Below are 26,181 nucleotides of genomic sequence, written 5' to 3' on the forward strand. Positions count from 1 at the left end.
TTTTAAAATTATTTTGATGACTGGGGCTGTCTGTTATCTAAGAGCAGTACAAGATATATTTAGAGAATTCCAGCTCTGTAGTTAGAAAAAGCACAAGTTACATTTTCAGTGCTGCAACAACCCCCCCCACAGCCCAATCTGTGTCCACAATTCCCAGTGGATGCAGTGGGTCACAGCCAGGCTGCTGCAAGCACCAGTGACCCTGCTACAGACCCTGCTGTGCCCCATTGGGCCCAAACCCCTCCAGGACCTCCTGTGGCACCCAGGCCCTGGGAGCAGGAATTGGGATTTCCTCCTCAGAGCTGGAATAATGCCAGGGTTATGGAGCAGGCTGGTGGCCTTAACAAGCACAAGGCCAAGGCTGGGTGTCCTGGAGCGTGGGAGGAGGTGGCACAGGGAGGCAACTGAGGGTGCAAGGACAGCTCTGAAGGGAGCTGAATCCCCCCCAGGTTCATGCAACCCACAAGAAATGTCTGAAACAAATTTTGGTTTCAATTACAGCTGATGACACTTTGGATTTTTCTTGAAGGCCACCTCTGAGCCCTCTCTTGTCTCACAATTGTTGTGCTCTGAGTGTGAAGAATTTGGGCAGCAGGGCCTGAGGACAGGACAAGGATTATGCCACACCCCAGCAGGGATGAACCACAACAGCCATGGACATGAGGAATATCCCAATCCAACCATTTTTCCAAGCAAGGGGAAGCTCACACTAAAACTCAGCTCCTCATCAAAGTCTCCCCCATCATGACTTTCCTTTGGTACTGTGTCCAAAATCCACCACTGGAAAGAGATGACATGCAATCCCTGCTTCCACAAACTCCACTAAAATGCTCATTCTCCCATCAATGCAATTAGCTTACAGGGAGGAAAGCGATTAGACAGAAACACTCAGCAGCTGCAAAGTCTGACATTTTCTTAAGGAATCAATAGAGCTGGGCCTGGGAACCAAACCTTCCTCATGCACCAAGAGATCCCTGTTGAGTCTGCACTTTTATCCTGTGGATAAATGTAAGTCAACACCCCTGAAAGTCATAATCCCCCAATTTATGCATGGTCTGTGGGACCTTTTGTTTTTGCATTTGAAACACTGTGTTCCTATTAGCAGTGAGATCTAGGAAATTATCCATGGGAAAGATCTCCACACACAGCCTCTTTCTGCACTGTTGCAATGGGAACATTAACAACTTTGAATGGATTTCTTTCCCAGCCCAGGTGATCTGGAGTTCTGTGCTGCTCACTGAGGTGTCACAGCACCATTTTCACAGCCAGAGAATTGTAACCAAACAAGAGGGAAAAGCCACAGCCCAGGAATGAAGAATCTCTTACAGGTATTTGCTGAACAGCTGTGATGACATAAAAACAGCAGGAAAGAATCAAGATAAACTCAATCAAAAACTACTCAGTGAAAATTTGAGTTAGAAAATCACCATCTGAAAGAGAATTTTGGTCAACAATAACCAAAAGAATTACTACTGCCAAAATTAATGAATTAAATATGGTTCTTAATTACTGAAGAATGTTTTATCTTTAAAGACATCCCAAGCCCTCCTTGCCCTGGATTTCAGCAGAGTTCATAGGAAGTTATTAATGACAGCAATATATGGTTACAAAGAATTATTTATATTCTGCTCTACCTCATACTCTGGTTATTTCTGGTTAATGATGCTGATGATAATGAGTTATCACACAGAATGAGAGGGCAGAACACTGCATGTGAAAGTCAGGGAAGAAAAATTAACATGGGAATATTCACAAGATTCTGTGGACTCTTCCCTGAACACAATCAAGGAACGTGATTTGAAAAAACATCAACTCCTGCTACTCTCAAAAATACTGAATTGAAAATCCCTATAAAGCAATATCCCTAATTGTCCTAAGGACAGGAAGTGCAGTTCATGCTCTAATGGCTTCTCTAATAAAGCAACTCCATCATTCCCTGGCACTCCTCAGGACACTCCTTATTTGCACCCTGGAAGTGTCCCCAGCTGCTGAGACTGGTCAGTGTGAGCATCAAGCACTGCCCAGGACTGGCCAACACCCATTTAACTGTGTCTGCTACCCCAGGAGGGGGAGATGGAACCATTTCAAGGAATGGACACAGGAATAAAACTCCCTCAAGAAATGCACTGAAGGTGCATTGTTACATCAAAGCATGCACTCAAACCACTCTGAAGTTCTGGCACAGAACTTCAGCAGCTGGACCCACTCCCACCTTCTGAAGCTCCAAGCAAGGCACAAATCAGGTTTAGGTGCTCCAAAAGCCCCTTGGAAGACTGACTAGTTCTCCCCACTGAGCTTGGGGACAACAGGTGGCTGACACAGGCAGCTGTGAAGGTTGAAGGATGTGACATTTCCTTATGACATGTGATTTTCAGAGCTGCTCAGTCACCCGTTGGTGCCTAAATACACATTTATTGTCCCTGAAAAAATCGATTTGAACATCAGAAAAAGATTTTTCATTCTTAAAAGGGAGGGATCACTGTACTCTTGTCCCAAATTTTGTTATTTCCATTGAGATCAGGACACTTACATTGACAACAGATTCCTTGAATTTGATGTGGAGCCTGTAGTTGGAAAGGGCAATGATGGCATCCTCTGCTCGTCCCACGTACTCCGTGCTCTCCCCGTGGAGCTCAATGAACGGCACCTGCACAAAGGCAGCAAAAATCTCATTTCAGACACCACTTCCCAAAAATCTGCCCCTCCTGCAGCACAAGAAATCAGACAAAGCCTGCTGAGAATTCAGCCCTGTTATTGCTGCTAAGGAGGAATATCAGGTAAGGTTAGCTCTGAGGTTAATTGCAGCCTTTTTCTTAAACGATCCCTTATTTTATGCTACTTTTCCTGAGTGGTAAGTGCCTGGTCAGGGAAAGCAATGAATTTTTATGAAAAATATCCTCACATTTTGGCAAGCAGGCTGACAAAGCCCTTGATTTATGCTCTCACTCCTTACTTAATGGAGAGTGGCATTTCCATAATGTTATTAAATTCATCCTAAAGTAGGCAAAACATCCAGGATGAATAATGTTCCCTGCTATTTCCCCACTATTCACCCAGCAAGCTCAGGTAACCAGCCCAGGCTGGATCCCTAAATGCTACAAAGCTGAGCTTGGACAAACCAAGCTTTTTGCTCCCTATTTCTCACAGTAAACATGAAAATGCACAAGAAGCTGCTGTTTTATAAAGTCAGAAACCTGAAGTTCATTACACCACATGTGGAAATTGTCACTGGTTAATTAAAATGTGATTAAACCCAGTTTAGCTGAGCTGGTGGAAAGTGAAAATACCCAACTTGAAAGTGATCCAGTTTTACACCAAAGTAGCTCAAATCAAATAAAAATACTTTGTATTACAATGAAACTCTTCAGTTGATGCAAGAGTGTCTACATGGAGAGTCAGGCTGGGAGAGCTGGGAGTGCTCACCTGGAGAGGAGAAGGCTCCAGGGAGAGCTCAGAGCCCTTGCAGGGCCTAAAGGGGCTCCAGGAGAGCTGGAGAGGGACTGGGGACAAGGGCTGGAGGGACAGGACACAGGGAATGGCTCCCACTGCCAGAGGGCAGGGATGGATGGGAGATTGGGAATTGGGAATTGTTCCCTGGCAGGGTGGGCAGGCCCTGGCACAGGGTGCCCAGAGCAGCTGTGGCTGCCCCTGGATCCCTGGCAGTGCCCAAGGCCAGGCTGGGCACTGGGGCTTGGAGCAGCCTGGGACAGTGGGAGGTGTCCCTGCCATGGCAGGGGAACTGGATGGGCTTTAAACTCCTTTTCAACTCAAACTATTCCACGATTCTAGAGTAAATCATTTGAACTAAACTGATTTCAAAATGCACTTTGGAAAATAAAGAAATTTTAAAATATCTCTTTTTGTGCAGCCCAAGACTTTTGGCTTCATAATAACCAGATGCCAAGGCAGCGTTCAATCACCTTAGTGCTGCTTTTTCAAAACAACAGAGTTCTAAGCTATGGAATAAAACCTTACCGTTGGAATTAGTGCACAGGTAGCAGTGATATTTTTCAGACAATTGAAGGAATTTCTTGGCAATAAAATGCCCAAGTTCTCTGTCCTACCAATAGAGAAAATGAGTTTCTGGGCTAACTGTAATTAAAATTCTAGAGGAGAGGGCAGAGAATCCATAACCAACTGGAGGCAGTGTGATTTGAACAGGAGCAGCGTGGTGATTACCTGAAGGTTCTCATCCTCTCGGATCAGCTGCTTCCTGGGAAAAATCTGATTAGCCTGGATGCATTCAAGGCTGTGCTGAGTCTCTTCATCCTGAGGAACAAAGTGTGACAGTCACCTGCAGCACTGGCACCTGCTGCCACCTTTCCCAACCATCCACAGCCAAGGAAAAGCTCCCACAGGATGAAGTGTTCAGAGAACTCCAGGAGCAGTAACTCACTAAAGTTTTTAAACTCTCCAACATGGGCCCTCAGACAACAAATTTGGTATTAGCAACCAGTTTCCTTCCTACAGCCTGATTAATAAAGTCATTAAAAGCTGCAAGATTTATAGCAGCATTAGGAAAAAAGCATTAGCACTATGCCTAAAACTCAACAAGCCCACATGTAAACATTAATTCCCTAATGTTTTTCCCATTTTAAACTCTCCTGCTCTGTCACAGAGCCCACAAAGCCCCTTTGCTTACCATGACAGGCCCTGGGCAGGAGGAGGAATCCTCGTCTTTACTTGCAATACTTTGAGCTCTTCACTTACTAAAATCTAGAAAATCAGGAAAGTATAATGATGAAACAAGATTCATTTTCTTTTAGCAAATAAATACAAATTAACTTTTAAAGACTGTGAATGTAGCTGTTAATAAACTGAGAGCAAACAGTAATTATGAAAAGATGAAATCTATAGAAGCTCCCTCTCCTGAGAGCCAAAATTGTTTCAAAATGTGTCTGGTTCCTTCTGTTCATCCTGAAAAATTACCTTTGGATGTGCTGCTGGGAGAACACCTGTCTGAAGGCAGCAATTAGACCAGTGTTTATATAATTTAAATTAAAACATGTTCATTTTTTGGATACCCTAGAATTTTCTCCCAAGTTGCCTGTAGATGATGAATCAGAAATCCGTGGGATACAAATCCAAAGGGATTGTTGGGGCTGATCTGGTGTGGAACACAGGGCTTGGATCCTCCTGGAACAAGCTTGTTTCAACTATGGCACATGAACTGGCGTTCTTATTGGGATAAAAATCCTCATTTTACACTTATGGCTGATTTTGGATATCTGTGGAGGTACCAAAATATCCATTTTCCTGCACTGACATTTCCATGAGTTCCAGATCACTACACTGGGGACTTGCCCTCTCCACTGCCCAACAACCCCCCGAGCTTTGATCATCTGCAATTTTTTTCTGGGAATATTAACACAGTCCTGAGGTTTACACAAATCACAAATTAAGAACTTAATGACTGCAGTGAATACAGGAGTTACAGTTGGGGTTTGAGATTGATTTTACACTCAGCTTTTTTAATCCAGGGAGGTTCTTCCCTGTTCTACTCAACCAGGATTCACTCAGGTATTTATGGGGTTTGCAGACTGTGGCACACAAAACTCACAAATGAAAATACATCACAAGAGCGCAGTCAGTTCTCAGCTCACATCCAAAGCTCATATCTCACTTTACTTATAAATGTATTTCAAATTATCAGTACTGAGGCTGACAGAGAAAAGCACTTCAATCCATCAGCTCCCAGCACTGCAGGGAGCTCTGGACACATCCTGTGCTTGGTATGGAATATTGACAGAGGGCAAAGGAGCAGCAGCTGCACATCAAGTGTCCTCACATAGGTGTGTTTGTGAATATATTTACATAAAAGGGGGAAATGATGAGGAGAATCGAGCTCAAACTGCCATGGATTCACTAAAAATTAATGCAAGAAGTAGATATAAAATCCTGGGAGAGCTGGACAGGAACTTGGGACAAGAGCCTCAAGCATCAGGACACAGGGAATGGCTCCCACTGCCAGAGGGCAGGGATGGATGGGAGATTGGGAATTGGGAATTGTTCCCTGGCAGGGTGGGCAGGCCCTGGCACAGGGTGCCCAGAGCAGCTGGGGCTGCCCCTGGATCCCTGGCAGTGCCCAAGGCCAGGCTGGACAGTGGGAGGTGTCCCTGCCATGGCAGGGGGGCCATGGGATGGGTTTTAAGGTTCCTTCCCATCCAAACCATTCCAGGATAGTATGATATAAAAAATACCTTGTTATTTCAAGGAACTCCTTCAGCTTCACATACAATTATAAAAGAAACACCACTGAAGTTTGCTTAGTATCTCTGAGGAAAAGTTTTAATTTAATAGGCACTATGATGGAAAAAATTCTTTCATGGTTCAGTTTGATTAGATATATGTAATTTATAAGTTTATTCTATAACCACCTACATATTAATAAAAGCAGTATTAGCTTAGAAAATTGAGTCTTTTTAAATATCTTACAGCTGTGCTCCTAAAATCCAGCATAAACCTCCAGCAGAGACTACCCAAAGTACCAAGTTTCAGTATAACTCCTGCAATCAGTGCAGAACAGTTTCTACTGTGACAGTGTGGCTTTTTCCATGTGAGAATCTTCCTTTTTAAGGTGAATTTTGGGAAAGCTGTGTGGAAAAAAAAAAACCTGCCTGTTTCACTTAGGATCACTTTGGACCCTTGGCAGCAAAGGGTGATGCTGCCAAGATAAATGGTACAAGAAGTTATAGGACTGGTTCTAAAGCAAACACTTTGCTCTGGCTGCTGCTGGGCATCAGTGAAACACTTCAGCAACTTCCCTGCCACCAAAGGAATGCTGAAAATTGCTGACAGAAACAGCAAAAAGGCTGAATTGTTACAGTGAGGCTCTCTGAGCTGCTGGACAGTGAATACTTGGAGAGAAATCATTCCTTTCCCATCACATCCACAAGCTGAGCCCGCTCTCTCCAGCGGCTCAAGGTCACTGGGCTGAGCACAAGGAAAAGGGAACAGCTCTGGATGCACCACACATTGCTCAGGACAGGCCAAACCACACCTGAATCCACACTTCTTCCTATCCCAAAGCTTTCCAACCCATTCCCAGTACACCACACTCTTCCCATGGGAACAGAAGGAGGATGCCAGTGGCTGCTGCCACCTCATAAGGGCATTTCTGGCTTTAGAAGCCTTGGAAGTAAGAGCATTCCTCATATCAACTCCTCCAAAGACTCCTGAACCCTCCCACCATCATTCCCCACCCTGCTGCTCCGAGGGACAGCTGGGGACAAAGCCAGCCCAGCAGCAGTCCTGCACAAACCCAAGCTCAGGCTGATCCATACCACTTTTAGGACTGCAGAATGAAAGGAGAATTCTCATTTTGTTCAACTGCAGCTCTGCCCTGACAGTAAAACCCATTTTCCAGACATGAAATGGAAAGGTACAAACACAGCTCAGTTAAAAACCTGGCCAGGAAAGCAGCCTTAAATTCAGGCTCCTCCTTATCAACAGGATCACATAAAAATAGCAGCAGCTTATACACAGAGCAGTGAAATAAAACTTGGTTTTATTGGTACAAATACTGGGTTTGGTCAGGTCTGAGGCCAAAAAAAGGTGATGTTATCAATTTGCTGTCTGTTCTTTTACCTGCAATTCCACGTGTGTTAAATTATGTCAAAAAAGAGAATGGTTTTGTTAATTCTCCATCCTTATGTTCTGCTTGAAAGGATAAATGATGAGCAAAGGTTGTAACCTCAGCCTCTATGGGAACATCTTAATTACCTTTTGTTTCAGATGTACCTTCTGGTTTAAATTATGTAGATAATTAAGAGTAGCAATAACCATCTGTTTGCCAGTGAATCTAAACAAAAAAGATTAGCTAAATAAAGGATCATTTAGATTCACATATATTTAAATACAGTTGGAATTTCAGCAAGGAAAAGAAAAAACTGGAGGGAAAAAAGGAAAAAGAATCCAAGCATTTAATTTTGTTCCTTTACCTTCCTCATCCAGATTGAATTCCATGTATTTTAATATCAAAATGAGACTGAGCTGACCCCTGAGCTGTTTACATACAGTGGCACAGCTGCCCTCTGAGTTTGGAATGCAAATTTTTTGGCAAAGGAACATTAGAAAATTTGAGAACTGAACATTCAGGAATGTGCTGTACCTTGAGCAAAAGATGCATCTGTAGCAAGCTGAAAACACTTCTCCCCCTTTGGCAGGTGGAAGGAAATTTCTGAGATAAGGATAAACACTCAGTTTCCCTCATCACAGTCCCTGACAGGGAGGTTTCTCCCCTTTCCTGGCACCACAGGCTGCAGGGACTGAGCAACTCTCACCAGGATTTACTGGGAGAGCAGCTGACAACACAGATATTTGCACATTGTTCAGGAACAGGAGCGGACAAAGAGTCATGTTGGAGGCTTGGGCACAATTGAGAGTCAGGAACCTTCTTTTTCAATAATTAAAGGTTGCTATCTCCAACTCATCGAAATACTAATTTTTATCTAAGATCTTGGAAAACATTTGATTTAACTAAGAGAATAACCAATGATGTGCACAGAATCCACAAACAAGGAGCTGATCTTACCAAAGAATGAGAGAATAAACAGTCCTCTCTTGTCCCAGAAAGTTCCAACTGTTCTCTTCTGATACTTCACATTGGCAGCTGCAAACACAAAGACAACACTTTACAACATGAACCTCCCTTGAAAAAACCACTTTTGAACCTGCATCCTAGACAGGACACTCCACTCTGGGGGGAGTTTGGATTAATTCAAGGGGAAAAAGTCTGAGTGCCTTGGGGTTGTAACAAGAGCTTAACATGCCCAGAGAGGGAATTCCAGGCCTGAATTCTGATGGATACCTGTGGATAAGGCCTCTCTTCTGGCAAGGAGCAGTTCTGAAATTGTGGCCACAAAGCAATTCAGAATTTTCATAAATGAGTAAACAAAGCCTAAATTACCTCACAATACAACCTACAGGAGAGAGTTTTATAGAAGATCCCACTGGAATTATACTGCTCTTCAAAGTGGGTTTAATTTTACACTGCAATTGGAATTTCTGGCCCCAAGAAAGCCAATGAAGACCCCCAAACAGTGATTGCTGTCCATGTGCTTTGGTCCAGTGGTGCAAAAATCCCAGGGATCAGCAATGCTCATGGGGCCACTCCTGCCTTTCCTTTGGATTTTCAAACGCTGCACGAAACACTTACTGCATCAAAAATGAGGTAATGTGCCAAAGATACACATTTGTCAAAAATTAGATGGAGAAAATATCTGAACTGCTTCATTCCTACAGTCACTCCAACAGGACCAACAAGTACCTCCTGTGGCATCAGGACATAAAGTTTAATGCCAAAATACCCAAACACTAAAAGTGAAAGTTCCAGGCTAACCCCATTGCTCCTAAAGCACACAAGCAGCCATACTGATGGGACACCACTCCATTGCATCCAAAGGTTTGCTGCTCACAGAAACTTGGATACTCTCCCAGTAGCACACTGCATCTGGATATGCCTGGAAAGTCCAACTTCTCCACCATATAATCCTGCTGCTGGAAATAGTTTGCCTGTACTCTGATGTGCCACAACTACTGATAGTTTTCACATTCTGGTAAATGAAATAAAATGCTTTGGTATTTTGCCTTCATTGTGTCCTTTAGTTTATGGATTATGACAAGGAAAAGAAGTATTACACAGAAAAAGGAGATGTAATTTTAGGACTGACAGAGTAGAAAGGAAGAGTTTAAGAAGTTGTGCATCAAAAATTGTGTACTTCAAGGAGTTGTGCCCCAGGCCCAGCATCACCAGCTGGGTGAGGGAGGGGACTGGCCAGCTCTGCTCTGGGGTGGCCTCTCCTCTGGTGCTGGGGACAGTTTCACCACAATGTCAGAAGGATGTAAAGCTGTTGGAGATGGACCAAAGGAGGGGCACAAGGACAGGGAAGGGTCTGGAGGGACTGAAGGCATTTGGAATGTTCAGCTGGAGCAGAGGAGAATGAGGGGAGACTCCTCAGGGGCTGCAGCTCCTCCCAAGGGGCAGCTCCCATCTCTGCTCTGGGACATGAACAGGAGCCAGGGAATGGCTCCAGGACCAGGGCAGCTCAGCCTGAGATCAGGGCAAGGTTCTTCCCCCAGAGGGTGCTGGCACTGCCCAGGCTCCCCAGGGAATGGGCACGGCCCCGAGGCTGCCAGAGCTCCAGGAGCCTTTGGCCAGCGCTGCCAGGGATGCCCAGGGTGGGGTTGTTGGGGGGTCTGGGTAGAGCTGGATCAATGATCCCTGTGGATCCCTTCCCCTGCAGGGTTTTCATGATTTTAAGATTCTAAAACAAGTCATATACACCAGAAGGAATTCTACCATCTCACATGAGGGACACTTTAGGGAATCTCATGGAATCTCAGCATTTACACAAACAGGGAGCTGAGGATGTGCTCTAACAGAAAGCCCCTGTGTCAATGCCAGCTGTCCAAAACCTCAGCTAAACTTTGATTTACCATTTCATAAAACAGTTTCTAAAAGCAACATTTCATTACCTGTAAAAGAGGTCAACTTTGTTTTTATTTTTAAAAAAATCTCTCTCAGCCAACAAGTCAAACACCAATCCCAATAATTTTATGGGTTGATAATCAATCCCAGCACCCAGGTGGGAATGGGCACAGTTGGACTGTGAGGTACCAGCTTGAGCATGCAACAAGTACAACTTCACAACTGCCTGTTGATACAAAGTCACCTTTGAGGGGAATATGGAGCAAGTTTATTAAACACACAAAAAAAAGCTCTGAAGGCAGACTATACAGCTCTAGAATGACTCCTCAGAGACACTGTTCTGGCCACGTATTTGCTTTTCAAAAGGCAAGATACACATTTTGGGTGCAGGAGCTGGACTGATTTTGTGTGGTTTCAGTCCAAACGAGGGGAAAAAAAACCTTCACAAAATCTGCAACAAGCTTTTTATTGATTTTAATGAGGCTTGGAAGAAGCCACCAAATCTCAAGAGTTTTGTCAAGAAGTTTAAAAACAGGACAAAAATGTTCCAATATAAGCATTAACAATTCCGCTTTCTTGCTGCCAGAGCTCAGCAAACCCCCCTGACACGCTCATCAGCATTCCTGCTGCAAGGCTGCTGGGCTCTGATAAGAACCTCCAATGTTATCACTTCCTAAGTCAACAACTTCTGCCAAAATAAGGGGAAAAGCTGCCTGTAAGAAGAAACGTTGCTCTGAGTTCTGCTAGCCCTCTTCAAAACACCAGCTCCTGATGGGAGCACTCCAAGGTCGGGAGCAGCTGTTTAATTAACACATCCCAGCACATCCCAGGGAGCTGCACCTCAGGACAGGGATCCAGCCACCCCCTCCAGGTGCTCCCACCACTTCCTCTGCAACAGCTCAGCTGTGTGAGCCACAGAAGGGATTCAGCACCATCAGGAAAGACAAGGGGAGGAGATGGAAAAGGGACAGGATCCTTTCACTAAATCCTGAGTCAAGTGTGTCATTTAAAAATGGGCTTTGCAGAACCTTTATGAGGCTGTCACACCCTCAGAGCTGGTTTGGGTTAGCAGAGAATGGTTTGGGTTGGAGGAGACCTTAAAGCCCATCCCATCCCACCCCTGCCATGGCAGGGACACCTCCCACTGTCCCAGGCTGCTCCCAGCCCCAGTGTCCAGCCCGGCCTTGGGCACTGCCAGGGATCCAGGGGCAGCCACAGCTGCTCTGGGCACCCTGTGCCAGGGCCTGCCCACCCTGCCAGGGAACAATTCCTCATTCCCAATCTCCCATCCATCCCTGCCCTCTGGCAGTGGGAGCCATTCCCTGTGTCCTGTCCCTCCAGCCCTTGTCCCCAGTCCCTCTCCAGCTCTCCTGGAGCCCCTTTAGGCCCTGCAAGGGGCTCTGAGCTCTCCCTGGAGCCTTCTCCTCTCAGGTGAGCACCCCCAGCTCTCCCAGCCTGGCTCCAGCCCTTGGAGCATCTCTGGTGCCTCCTCTGGACTCTCTCCAGCAGCTCCAGGTCCTTCCTGTGCTGGCCCCAGGGCTGGGGCAGCTCTGCAGGTGGGGTCTCACCTGGGCAGGGCACGATCCCGGTCCCTGACTCCAGCACAGGTGCCCAAGGACATCCTGTCCCTGCCCAGTTCAAACATGTCACAAGTGACTCTGCTCCAGGACAGAAGGGGATAGGAACACAAACACTTCACTTTTCCTTCAAGTCATCCTCTAGGATTCTGCTCTGGTGCCTATTTTGGGAACCTGGGCACTGGGTGAATACTCAGCACAAAGGTCTTTCCTCCAGTTTTTTTTTCTTGGAAGATGTTTTGGAGAAGTAGAGTATTTGCATTGTATATCAATCATACAGTGAAACACAAGTAATAGTACAGCTGGAGGGGGAAATTTCAAATAATTGTTTCCAAACTGTAAAACTTTCATCCCTGGCCATACCCCAGCCCTGGGATTCCAAGGGCTACCCAATCCAACATCAAAGCCAGCCCTATTCTGAGCAATGAAGGACTACAGGAACTCCAAAATCTAAATTATTTGAGCCTGTGACAGTGTTTTTCTTGACATTTATTTTAATAAAACATTGGCAAATTGCTAGGAAAAGCACTCTGGAGAAGTTTCAATCAACATGTTTGTTTAATTAGGTGACTGGAAAGTTGTCTCTACAGTTTCTTTGCTGAAAGGCTCTATCAGCCAAAGCAGGAGAGCCATGATTTGATAAGCATGGAAATGGCACAAGGGAAAAATAACTGGGGAGGAAAACAAATCCAGATTTTCTCTAGCTACCAGTTATCCTCATAATGATGTAAACAAACACAACCAAATGAAGCTTTTTTCCTACTAATTGACTATTTTGAAGATGTATTTTCTCCTCCCTTTGCCAAAACATAGCATTTGCACACTGGTTGTGCCACACCATGTCCCAACCTAACATGATGCAAGTGTGGTTTTAGATGAGAAATTCTGCATTCCTGTTTACATTTTGAACTTCCCAAAATTGCTGCTCCCACTCACCTCACCCCAGCTCTGCCATGAGGGGAACCTTCTCTTGCACAGGATTACCACACACCCCCCTTTTCTTTCATCACCTCTGGGTTTGGCTGCTCCCCGCTCACTTTAGCTCACAGGTTGTTCTTCTACTCCTCTCTCCTGTTTCTGTTCTTCCTGGTGGATTTGAGCTTCCTTTCCCTGCTATTTTTACACAACTCTTAGCGTGCTCAGGAGCAAGAACACAGTGCTGCCATCAGCTGCCCACCAGCTGGGGGATGTGGTCAGCTGGTGGCCAAGCTGGAAACCACAGAGGGATGGGAGCACTGGGAATGCAGCCACTCCCCAAGCTGGATGGGGCAAGGCTGCTCCTTAATAGAAAGTTTGAAAACGTGCACATGGAGAAGAAGGAATGCTGATCCTCAGGGAGGCATTTTCTGGTTTTTTAGTGCCACGTGTCACAGAACCTTTAAAGTTTAAAAAGACCTTTGAGGCCACTGATTTGGCACCACTGTGTTCACCAAGCTGACCCACGTCCTCAAGAGCCACATTCACAGTGCTGTTAAATCTCTCCAGGGATGGGAACACCAGCATTGCCCTGAGCAGCTGTGCCAGGGCTGGACAACCATTTCCATGAGGAAATATTCTATAATATCCACCCTGACCCTCTCCTGGCCCAGCCTGAGGCCGTTCCCTGTCCTCCTGTCCCTGTTCCCTGGAGCACAGCCCGACCCCCCTGGCTGTCCCCTCCTGTCAGGAGCTGTGCAGAGCCACAAGGTCCCCTCTGAGCCTCCTTTTCTCCAGGCTGAACAACCCCAGTTCTCTCCATCTTGTCCATCATCCACTCCCCTGAAGGAAATGACATCACTGCAGCTGGATATGAAGGTGTGCACACAGCCAAACTCAAATACCTGACAGGGAGAGCAGAGCAGCCACATGGAACATCCCACGTTCCCACAGCACCCATGGAACTGTCCTGCATCAGAGCATTTTGAAAAGATCTCAATCCACTTTCTGTTCTCTCTGCTTTTATGAGCGAAGAATAAAATTAATTAGAAGAGACCAAAGCATCAAAAAAGTTTTGTCAACATCTGTCACTGCACTGACTCATCCACTAATGGCAGGTCGGCATTTGGGCTTCCTTCATCTTCCCACTCGGAAGTGGCATTAATCTGCTTTTAAAGCAGTTTGATTAAGCTGATTATCTTTGCAGATTTGTTAAAGATCACTTCTTGCACTCTTCAGAAATTAAATGCAGAAGCAACAGTTCAAAGTTAAAGCAAAAAAAACCCAAACCATCTTGAAAGGAAAGCAGAACTTGGAATGGCAGAGGAAGGAAAGAAAAGCATTTGTGGGGGTCTGATAGCAACAGATAGTACAGAAAAAATTGATTTTGCATTAAGAAAGATCCATTTTTCCCCATAATTGATGTCTAGAATAAAAACCAATATTTAGTGGGGATAGCAGTATTAATTATTCCCAAAATAAGAAGCCTTTTAGCAAAGTGCTCCCAAATAAAATACTCTACATCAGTATTTCCCTTCACTGATCTCAAAACAACCCAGGTCAAAAGACCAGAGCAAGCTTGAAACCAAAATCCACAACGAAATGTCACTTCTTCTTACAAAATTTCAGGCTCTCTTTTCTTTAAATTCCTTTTTCATTTGGATAAAACCCTGGGATCCAAAGGCTTCAATTATTCCCACATAGGCCAGGATACAATTTACTCATCAGAGATTTTCTGCACCATGTCTATAATTTTCCTCTTATTTCAATTACTCCATATTCCTCCATTTTATGTGCGTGACACAGGAGGGACAGCTACCAAGGACCAACAGCCACACAGATCAGTCTGAACTGTGGAGAAACCTGGAAGGAAGGGAACTGAATCTGGATTTCTGGAAGCTGACAGCACACAGACCCAGTGGATTTGTGGAGGTTCTAGGCTGGAAAGGTGATCAGGTGTGCTGGGAAGGGGATTTATGCCAACAGGTAACCAAAGAGCCATGAAATGCAAGGAAATACCAGACTGGAGTTATGAAACAAACAGCAAGGTTAGACCAGGCAGCAGAAGTTTCCATTTGAAAAGGCATAATGGAGAAAGAAGGGAATAATTTGCTCCTAACAGTTCCCCTTTTTCCATTAAAGTCCTCACAGCCCATTTGCCATGAGTCACACTCCCTCCCCTCTTTCTGCCTTTCTGGAAGGAAGGCAGCAAACAAGGAGAAGTGGCTGTTAATCAAAGTCTCCAAGGTTTTACTCATCCTCCCAAAACACTTCTCCATCCCCCTTCCCTCCTCCAGGCACATCTTGCTGCAGCTCAGACCCTCCTGTAAGGGCCTCAGCAGCGGGAAGGGGCAGCAGCCCCTCCCAGAGGAGCATCCCACGCTGCCCAGGACAGCTCCTCACCTGCTGGGATTTCCCAACAGCAACACTACAGACACTGACAAGGAATAAAAAAGAGAAAGAAGGGTTTCAAAATAGGAAGAATCTGTGATTTGAAAGTTCCTCTGGAGATTCAAGATACACTCCCATGGGACTTTTCTCCCAACCTGAACTTCCTCAGGGCAACACACACAGTCACAGCTCTCAGCTCCTCAGCTGACCTCATTTTCACCACACTATTTCTGGCATAAAACGTTGAAAATCTTTTTAACAAAACACCACTGGATGCTTTTGTTGTAAGACAATTTTTTGAAATAGCAAATACCTGTTATTAATAATCTATTCATGCTCTGAGAAATAAATGCCTAAGTTATTACAAGGTGTTCCTCAGGGGGACCTTGGTCCACACAAAGGCCTGGCAATCATGGAATGGGTTGGGTTGGAAGGGATATTAAAGCCCATCCAGTGCCACCCCTGCCATGGCAGGGACACCTCCCACTGTCCCAGACTGCTCCCAGCTCCAATGTCCAGCCTGGCCTTGGGCACTGCCAGGGATCCAGGGGCAGCCACAGCTGCTCTGGACACGCTGTGCCAGGGCCTGCCCACCCTGCCAGGGAACAATTCCTCATTCCCAATCTCCCATCCATCCCTGCCCTCTGGCAGTGGGAAGCCATTCCCTGTGTCCTGTCCCTCCACACTCTAAAAAAACCCCCTCCTCAGCACTGCTGTGCTGCACAGCCCAGGCCAGGCAGGACACAAAAGTCTGTTTGCTGTTACCAAGGCCTAGAACGAGACATCCCTTCTTCTGCTTGCACACCTTGCACAATGTAATTATGGGTAAAGCTTTAATCCATTAATTCTTCCATGGCATTGAAAAGACCTGTCCTGTCAAGGAGGCCATGGGAGATGCACACATCCACCCTCACTGCCTCCATCGAGGAACAGCAGCCATTGGGAGGCTCCGTGTTCCAGGACTCGCACTGGATCACCTTACACGACTGCACAGTTAATATTTCAAACTAACCCAGCACTTGGTAAAATTGTGGCACACTCCAAAAAGGCCTTTTTTGATGTGGTATTAAGGTGGTTTTGCTTTAAAACAGACTATGCTGCTATTCCCTGAAGCACGGTGAGCCAGCAGAAAGGGTACTGCTCCCATACTCCTCCCAAACAAAACACCCCCCCTTCCTTAATTTACACAACTCTGGCATTTCAGACCCATCATGGCATATTCCAGCTCCTCAACACAACGAAAAACTAACCCAGAAAGCAGATCTTGGAACCACCACCCTACAGTGCTGTAGATGCTGTGTGCTTCCAGAGCAGCACAGCCTGAAAAATTGCAAGACATTTCAAATTTCTAGAATTGGAGGCAGCTTAAGAATCACTTCAGCTCCAGCAGAAATGACATTTATTTACAGAACTAATCAATTAGCTTGTTCATCTCTTAACCTGCTCACTTCTTTGTGAAATATTCAAGTAGTTTCCGTTTGAATGGCAGAGTTTACAGTTCAGACATCAAGCACCCTCCCAAAGCCCTGATCCACTTCAGAGCTGTCAAGCACATGACTGCATTCTGGACTGAAGGGAATTGAAGGGGCTTTTAGGAGTAATTTATGTATTTCTGCCAGAATCTGTGAACCTGAGGATGAAGAGCCCTTCCCTTCAAAGTCTCTTCAATCACCATGGCAGGGGACAATTATGTTTGATCACAGCATTATTTACAGTATAAATTAGTAATTAATTCAAACCAAGAAAAGCCTTGACTTTAGGTATTCCCTTATTAGTCAATGCAAAGCAATCCTAAACAGAATAAAATAACCATATTGAAAGAGCTGACCTAAGCTGAGAGACAGCTTTATTTAGCTACAAGCAACCCCTTTTGATGAAGTGACCCCCTAAATTGCACATTTCAGGAACTAATCAAGGATCAGAGTAGCTTTTCTATGCTCACAAAAAGCTGTTTCCTAGAGAGCAGTCCACACACTTGTTTGGCCATCACCCACAAGGCTGCCAAGCCACCAAGAGCACTCACCATTCACCAGAAGCTCCGTGTGTGCGAATATTGCAAAAGTCAAATTTGGAGGAGATAAAGCCAAGCGTGCTTGTCCATGATAAGGGGACCAGCAAGAGCTGTGTCAGGAAAGCCCAGCAGCTCAAGGGACTGCACAGAGCTTTCTGCTGGGTCCTATTTATCCAGCAAGTTCCAGGCACACCCAGGATTTACCAGAACAGGGTCCTGCCCTCCCTGCACTTCAGCAGCAACTCCTTCCAGGGAGAGCCAACAGGCATTTCCATCAGCCCAATGCCAGTTCCAGATTCTCCAAACTTTCAGCAGTTCCCAGTCAAGTTACAGAGGGAGAAGATTCCCAGTGGCATTGCCCTCAGCCAGGCACAGCAGGGAAGAGCTCTGGCTCCCTACAGGAACACACTCAGGACTGGGATGCCTTCTCCTGTTAATTCCTGCATTTAGATCACAAGGGACAAACTGGTTTGGGTAATGTACAGCACTCTGCCTCCAGCAAATCTGCTGCTTCCTGGCCTTTCCCTGCTCAGCTGATCCACAGAACCATGGAATGGTTTGGGTTGGAAGGGCCCTTAAAGCTCATCCAGTTTCACCCCCTGCCAAGGGCAGGGACTCCTTTCACTATCCCAGGGTGCTCCAAGCCCCAGTGTCCAGCCTGGTCTTAGAACTCACCAGCTCACTAAAGCAAAAAGAAAAAGGAGGAAAAGCAAATACTTTCCCTCCTGTAGTTAAACTGGCTCAGTATCTTCCAAGTATTAAGACAGTTGTTTATTCCTATCTTTTTCCACTTGTGGAAAGTCACAGTTAATTTCAGAAGCAGGAAATGTAACAGCAAAATACTACTTTCCATTCACAAGCTGCACTTAAATAAGAGCTGGAGACAGACCTCAACTCAAACAAACAGCAGGCAAAGAAAAAGAATCTCAAAAGGGTCCTGTGCATGAAGGCACATGGGAAAGGGACACGGAGCTGTCTGAGGATCCAGCTTTAGTGAGCAGCAGTGAAACTCACCAAGATCCTCAGCAGAGCAGCCACCAGGGATTGAGGCAGCACAGCCCTTTGATGTGGGAGGCAGAAGCCCATGGAGGAGTCTTGCAGCTCTTGTGATCGCCTCAAGAAATGTTTTAATGGGCTTCAATTCCCGTGGCTGGTTCGGAAGATCAATTACACACATTAGCAGTATCTGGTGTGAAGTACTGAGGTCTTTAATAGAGCAGTTAATTTTGTCACACAGCACTATGCATCCCTCTAGAGACACAACATTGCTGCTTCAGAACCAGTTGACTCTAACACGTATTTTTCTACTTGTATGGATCCTTAAGCCCAATAGTCCTCCATCAACTAAATCAAGTTAGATGCTCTGCAATGTTCAAATCTTCAATGTGTCAAAGGCAAGAACGACTCCAATTTCTAAAGTCATGTCTCCAGGCTGCCCAGGGAGGCTGAGTTCAGGACAAGACCCCAAAATACTTTCTCCATAACAACTTCCATAATATTGAAAGTACACAGGCTTGTTCCCTTACACTGAAGTTGCACAGCCCTTCCGTGCCAGGAAGGAATTTGCTTAGATTAACAGTATATACTTATTCTAAAAACTAAACAGCACAAAGTCAAAGTTAAATATATTTAGGCATTTCAGAGACACCAAAGAAGGGTTTGTGGTTGCTTGAGGCACGGATGTGTATCAAAACACAGAAGTTTCAGCTGAAATTGAAATTGAGTTCTGCAACAGACTGCAGCTCTGCTAGTGAAACAAGGTTTGACAGAGCTCCTTTAACAGCCAAGTCTCACCCTTCTCCTAAAGTTAAAATCCACTGAAGTCCAACCTTCTATAGAAAGGTACCAGCAGATGTGGAAAAGAGAATTAATTCTGTAGGGTACCTGTATTTCCTTCGGTCAATCCTGCCAGCCACACAGAGATTCCAAAAGGAATGAGGGAACAAGAAGATTTCCCTTCCTACCTGCTCACTTAAATCAGACCACACCAAGTTCTCTACAGCAGATCAGCTTTTATCTAAAAGAGAGATTTCTCCAGTATCCTATTTTTTACTAAAGGACCTTTTCAAAAGCACAACAAATTAGTATATACAGACACTTATTTAAAACCTCTCTCAATTATTTTCCCTACAGAAACTCATTCCTTTTGGTAGATACAACAAACCCTGAGAAGGAAGAATAATAGTACAAAGAATGTAAGTAGTCATTTAAGTGTTTTATCCTTTAGAGAACATTCACTTCTTCCCTGTGTGACTCAAAACAAACCTAATTTACTAAGAAAGACTTGGTTGCAATTAAGAGATAAATCATCATTTTGAAGAAGCAAAGGTTTGGGCTCTTCATCACATTACCCAAACACAACACATCCACATCTCTCCCACAGGCATTGCAGAAGTCAGAGCAGTTCACAGCTCACTCTGTTACTGATGCATCAGGGAAGGTAATTTTCATTTAATTCCAGATTCTAAAAAATATGTATGCCATATATGCAAGACTACAACTATCCATTTCAATTTTTGCATTTAAATCATTACCAGCCAGCAGGACTTAACCTTTCTTTAAAGAATATAAAGATTTATAACCATCCTCGCAGTAGGTTTACCAGGTCCCCTTTAAATTGCACATTAGAAAAACATACAAGAGCATGTGTGCATTAATCCACAAGCTTTCCTAAAGATGTGAAAATATCACAAGTCACATTTGTAACACTGCAGTTCTTACCTGTGACTTGCAGATCTCAAGCTTCAATTAAATACACAGAAGTGGCACTCCACAGTAAAATTAATATCAACTAAATCAATCTATTTTTGGTCTCTATCATTCCATTTGAAGCACCCTCTGATAACCACCTGAGTATCAAAACCAAGTCTGTACTTACTAAACATGAACTCTGAGAAATCTGCATTAAACCCATGAGAATAAAATATTTAAGGTGCATTTGCTTGGAGTGAAAAAGTAAATCTGGCAAATTTTTGTTTAAAAAAGTAGTTACAAGATAAATAAGGAGCAATAAACGTTGGGGTTCGGGTCCTGCCTCACTACCTTTCCTCTGATGAAATTAAATGCCAAAACCCCTGACCTCAGCTGACACCCTGGGTCGCACTGCACACACAGGATGGAGCTGCTGAAAATGAACAAACACAATTCTGAGCCTCCGTTTGCTCAGGTACTCAAGGACCTCCTTAAATATCTTATGAGGTGCAATCTCTGGTCAAAATCCAAACCAAGAGAGGGCAGGAATTTCTCCCCTTCCCGTAACTCTCCAGGCTGCCTGCAGCAACACTTGCCATCAGATCCAGGGGGATGAACTTCCCAGAAAGCTTTCCTTCAGAGACACCAACTCCCCACCAGATTTATGTAACAGAAACAAGGCTGAATATCCAATTACAAAACAACAGAAGTTACTTCTGCCCCTTTGAGTGCAAATGGGAACGTACAAAGAACCAAAATCAATATGCAAAAAAAGAATCCAGAACAATTGGAATGAGCGGAGAGCAGCACACCAGGGAGTGCAAGCCCCCACTGGCACAGTTCCGTTACATCCAGTTGTTCTTTGGACTCATCCAGCTGAGGTTTGAGGATCACCAGGCAATCAATTCCAATATTAAAGCTGGAATCTGAGACCAACTTCAGAGAAATACTCGAAGGCACAGGAAACCTTCATGCTCTGAGCAAAAACAACAAGGGTAAGAACAATGCTCAGAATACTTAAGCGTGCCTTGCTTTTACTGTAAGCCTTTATTTCAGAAGGTTATGCAGCTGATGTAACACAAATCTACACATGAAGACAAATCTAGAAGCAAATGCTCAGAGCTGAGATGAAAAAGCATCTGTAATTTAGATAAATAACAGCTCGCTGCAGGAACAACCTCAGCATTCAGGTCTTGTATTTCAGAGCCTGCACAATTTTGCTCATTTAGATTCAAACGCCAAAAAATAGCCCAACTCCTCTCCTGGATGGAAGATTACATCTTTATGCAGGAAAGCTTAGCTGGAAGCTTAGATTAGTCTGTCAAAGAAGAACAAGGATCCATGGTATGTATGTTTATTAGAAGTACCAGTTCTGCGTCCTTAGCTTGGAGATGTGACATCTCTGCATCAGCTCCAGGTCCAGCTGACAGAACTGTTCCACAGGAATTCCCTGATGGGAGAGGCCTCCAAAATAAAAATGCCACCATGAACCAGCACCTACCACCAAACTTCCATGTTCAGCCTGAACAACTTGAGGCTTGAACTAAAGAGATTTCTCTTTTCCAGTTGCTACTGAGTTGGGTGCTGAAAAACAGATCCTGCAAGAACAGGTAGGACAGAGTAGCCTGTTCTGGTATTTTACTATTTCACATATTTCAGGAAGTCAGAGCACTGGTGTGGAAGTGCTGCTGTAAGGGAAGAGATCCTTGACAGGCTGACAGGCTCAGCACTGAATTTTTGGCCTAAGCTGTTACATGGAATTGCACAGTGAGTAAACAAGGGAGGTAAAGCTGACAGGCCAAGCCCTGCATTAATGACCCAGCAGGTATTTTCACTGCTCATACATGCCATGGAAATCAACTTGCAATTGCAGCCTAAAGGATCCCTACATAAAACCATGGAGTGAAGGGTTACACATTAGGAAATGCAAGCACTGTGATCACCTGTGAAGCTTCTGCTCAGCCTCCCTTGGAATATGTATGATCCTTAATTCCTTTCTCCATCCTCTTCTTCCCATAAACCCTCACCCAGCGATCTGGGGAGGACAAAACTCCCTGAACCCAGAACTTTTCAGACAGTCTTTTTCCTTAAACCCTGCAGCCAGTGTGGAGTCCTGGAGCAGGTCAGTCCTTCTTGCACTGCTCCTTTTATGGCACCTCTTCTGCTAAGGATCCACAGCACCCACTAGAGCTCCCACACTGTTCTGTATGTTAATGGACTTTTAAAAGGCTGGAAAACTAAGGGTAGTATGAGTTCCAGCCATCAGAACGATCTTCTGTGCCCAGAACAGATGTCCAGAGTTCAGTTTTCTGAATACTCCCAACTTTTATAGTATTCCTGCTCCATGTTTGGGAAATACAACTCCATTACCAGGGGTCTGAGCAGCAGAGTCGAGCACTCAGGCCTGGAGTTGTGTACTCAGCACCCAAACCATAACTCTACACCCACCTGGAAAGGTTCCCAGCAACTTCCTAGCCAGGACCACAATCCACAAGCAGGCAGGGACACACCTGCCTCTCCAGGATGGCACCAGCCTGACTCACCAGACCATCACCTACAACTTCTTCCCAGATAAAGCCACCTCACCCAGTGCTTCTACAAATACCAGGTAATTTAAAATCTTATTGGGCCACCTGGAAAATCTGGATTTCTGCAGGTGTCCCATCCTACTGCAGCCTGTTTAGAATTACCTCAGTTATTACCTGTGGGGATGAACTACTGATGTCAGCACACTCACAACAATACTCAAAAGATCAGACAGATTGTTAGACACCTGAATATCCAATCATCATTCCTCCCACAAACAGCCTAATCTTTATTTATATTAGTTTATTGGCTCAATTGCACAGCACAGACAAACCCCTGGCAAGCCTTCAGAACAGACCAGCACTCCCAGTTGGCATGGGAGCTTCAGCAGCAGCCAGGGCCAATGGCACCAGGAAGCCCAGCTCATCTGGACACCAGTTATTGCTGCAGAACTTTAGAGCAGGCTGTTTTCTTGAAACCATTGACAAAAAAAAGCCACTAAATTAGCTCACAAGTCAGTTTGTGTAACACAGCACAGGCCACCTGCCTCAGTGAGGCCCCAGTGCCACGCTTTGTCTGCCACAGCTTTAACTCTTACTTAACTTATCAAAAGGATGTCAGAAGTCTTATGCAAGTTCACCTCTAATGTACTCGTTATCCTCTTAGGAGCCACTGAATGAAATGTGAGTTAATGAATAACACAGTAGGAATTATTTCATTATCCCCATGGTGAGAGAGAGCCATCTAATTCTTGGATGTGATGTCAGACTTGAGAAACAGCCAGTGGTACTCAGGCTTCCACTGCTCACTCAACTGCTACAGCAGTGCTGTTCCCAGAGCAAGGCTGCAGGCTGCTCTGACAGCTCAAGAGCAAAGCTGCTCCAGGAGAGATCAGGAATTCAAGCAGCAGGAGTGAGGAACTGGAGTCTGTCACTCTGCTCCCACAGAAGCGAGAGGTTTCTTGCAGCCCACATTTAATGTCCAGGCCTTGCACAGGTATGGGAATCAAGGCAGTAAGAGCATGTCAGCTCTTCACATTTCCCTCTTTTACAGTGTCAACCCCACTGCAAGTCACTGTTTGTCTCTGCTACTAAGTCAACCTGTCTGTTAAACTCCATCAGAACCACAGGACACCTACTGAAAGGGAAGTCTAAAGCAAGGTACAGATCCTTCATCAGTCATTGGCAATCCCATCTTTTGGCATTCCAGGCTGCCTCACTCCCACTTTTAGTTCAACTAACACTTTTCACTATAGAACTTGATGCTTTGTGGCTACAAGTAAATGTTTACTCCTCTGTGGAAAACATCTCCTGCTAGGGCAGCTAGGGAGGAGAACAACTCCAAGAAAGACCAAAGTGTCCTTCAGGTCACCATCTGCCTGCAATAACAAACTAGCTCTAGAGTACCTTGCATGTTTAAAAGACCAAGCAGCTTCAGAAGGTGTTCAGAGCTGGTATTTTATTGATTTCCCCACTGTGAAGTCCATCCTCACTGCTATCAGGGCACCTATGCCTGGCAGTGTCCTTTGGATAGTTTGGCTCTCAGGACACATGTTCCTTCCTGTCCAGAACACCCCCATACTTCCTTCACACTAGGAGGAGCAGTCAGGAGTAAGAAAGCAGCAGACATTTGAACGGCTCACACCAATTCATTACGGAGCCTACAAATATTATTTACCAGATGTTCCCCTCTGACAACCTGCCCAATGAGGAATAAATTACTACACAAGCTAGGTAAAAAACTAAGCAAGAAGAAAAACTGGAAGGCCTGGGAGACCAAAGCTAGATAATGGACTTCTCATGCAAACAGAAAATCAGAACTATCTCCCTGACATGTCATAGCCAATGAAAGGCTCAACAGAAGCAGATTTCTCTGCATGGACTGCAGAAATCCTCATTCCAGGGAAAGATTTTCCCATACCCTGCTGCTTGCACTCACTCCTGGACAGCCCCAGAGCACAGAGTCTGTGTAACACTCAGAAGCAAAGGACAATCCTGCCACGCTCCTTATCAAATGGAAAGAAACATTATCTTCAAACCTAGCACGTGCTGTCCTGTCATTCTCACATGAGTGTGCACATGGAGGATGTATTCATAGTCCAGGCCTGGCATCACAATCCCTGTCAGGAGTGCAAATCTGCAGTATATTTAGAATGGCTCTGTTAATACTATAGTTCAATTCCATGATACTGTTAATATATCCCGGCCTGCAAACCCACTGTTGTTCCACAAGCATTCAACTTCAATTCTTCAATAACTGCGCAAAATACCAATACTTAAGATATAAATCTCATGGCAATATCTGTAAAACCGAAGAAAATTCAGCAAGAAATTACAAAAAGTTGACTTTGGAGTAACCTTCTGTCATGTGAGAAGCTTCTGAGCTGGTATGGAGCAGCATGGCCCTGTGAGGAGCATCTGTGTGCAGGAATGGCTGAGCCTCTGAGCCAGCCCGAGGTGCTCCCCCAGCAGGCAGTGCCCACTCAGCCCTCAGCAGAGCACAGCTGCCTCAACACCCAACAATCAGTGCACAGCAACACAGAAGGAGGTAGGAACCACGTCTCCAAGGTGTGATGCCACCTAAGAGGGCAATGGGATTGAACTGATGCCCTCACTGCTGAGGCTGGGAGCTCTCATTCTGGCTTGTACACTGATACTGAAGCTGAACCACGTGCTTGCATTCCCCACTGAGTCAGAGCTGTCCTTACACAACATATCCAAGTTCCTCAGGGCTGCTCAGCAGGCCCTTCAGAGGCTGCAGCTGTGCTCCTCCTACAGCTGGGCTGGTTAACCAGGCTCTCCTGCCAAGGAAACTGCAAAAGCCATGCACAGCCAAGAGAGATCGGTCTCTCCTGGAAGCATCCTCAGCGCCATGTCCACAGCAACTGCATACAAACACTGCCCCTGGGACCTTCAGGCGGATTCTCCTCACCAACAGGCAGATTTTGTGTCAGCTATTGCCTCTTTTCAGCAGTCCCATTCTATCCCTCAGTGAGCTCTTACCTATTTTCACCACACACTTCAGAAGACAGACACACACTTGATTCAGCTGCATGGTCTGGTGGGAGAAGAGGGCAGCAATATCTAAGTGCCTTTAGCTCCACAGTTTCCAGCTTAAAAGCACTTAGGACTCACTAGAAGGGAGTAAACAATGTCATGCAGACTGTCTGGGGAAGCATCAGTTATTTAAAAATATAGCTGCACACTACAGGGGTTCAAATGTGAACAAGAGCTCAGACATTCCCTCTATTAACAAAGCCACCACAGCTCTTCCTCACACCCCAAGCTTCTTCCTAGCATTAAGCAGCTGCCTAAGTGAAAGTCAGTTATAAAATCATTTTATCACAACCACTATTTTCTCAAAGCTTAAAAATTAAATCAAGTACTCTGCTACTGGAATTTTCATTACCAGGAAGTTGCAATACTGCTTATTGCATTATAGTTACTAGTTTGTTCTCCCAATATGATAACTGCATCAGTTCAATCTTTGAGTTAATTATTATTGTTTAACTGAGGTAAATGCAAACAGAAACCTAAACAGCATGGAATAAATAGTAGGAAACCAAGCTCAACTATGTAAAGATAAACCAAATACTTCATGATCACCTGCAAGTATTAGGGAAATTCTCACACAGCTCTCAT

The 26,181-nt window shown here is 45.0% G+C and overlaps 1 protein-coding gene across 6 annotated transcripts in view; it reads right to left on the reverse strand.

Moving 5' to 3' along the window:
* Positions 1–26,181, reverse strand: part of MTMR3 (myotubularin related protein 3) — a 74,591-nt gene that overhangs the window by 34,329 nt on the left and 14,081 nt on the right. For all 6 annotated transcript variants that reach the window (XM_084217482.1, XM_084217481.1, XM_084217479.1 and 3 more), the window contains 4 exons: positions 8,534–8,611; positions 4,643–4,716; positions 4,180–4,269; positions 2,531–2,647 (listed from right to left, as the gene is read on the reverse strand). In XM_084217482.1, the coding sequence (XP_084073608.1) occupies positions 2,531–2,647; positions 4,180–4,269; positions 4,643–4,645 (210 nt within the window). In that variant the 5' untranslated portion in view covers positions 4,646–4,716; positions 8,534–8,611. The remainder of the gene's footprint in view (positions 1–2,530; positions 2,648–4,179; positions 4,270–4,642; positions 4,717–8,533; positions 8,612–26,181) is intronic.

The sequence above is a fragment of the Fringilla coelebs genome (assembly GCF_963513975.1).
Source record: "Fringilla coelebs genome assembly, chromosome: 17".
Lineage (NCBI taxonomy): Eukaryota > Metazoa > Chordata > Aves > Passeriformes > Fringillidae > Fringilla > Fringilla coelebs.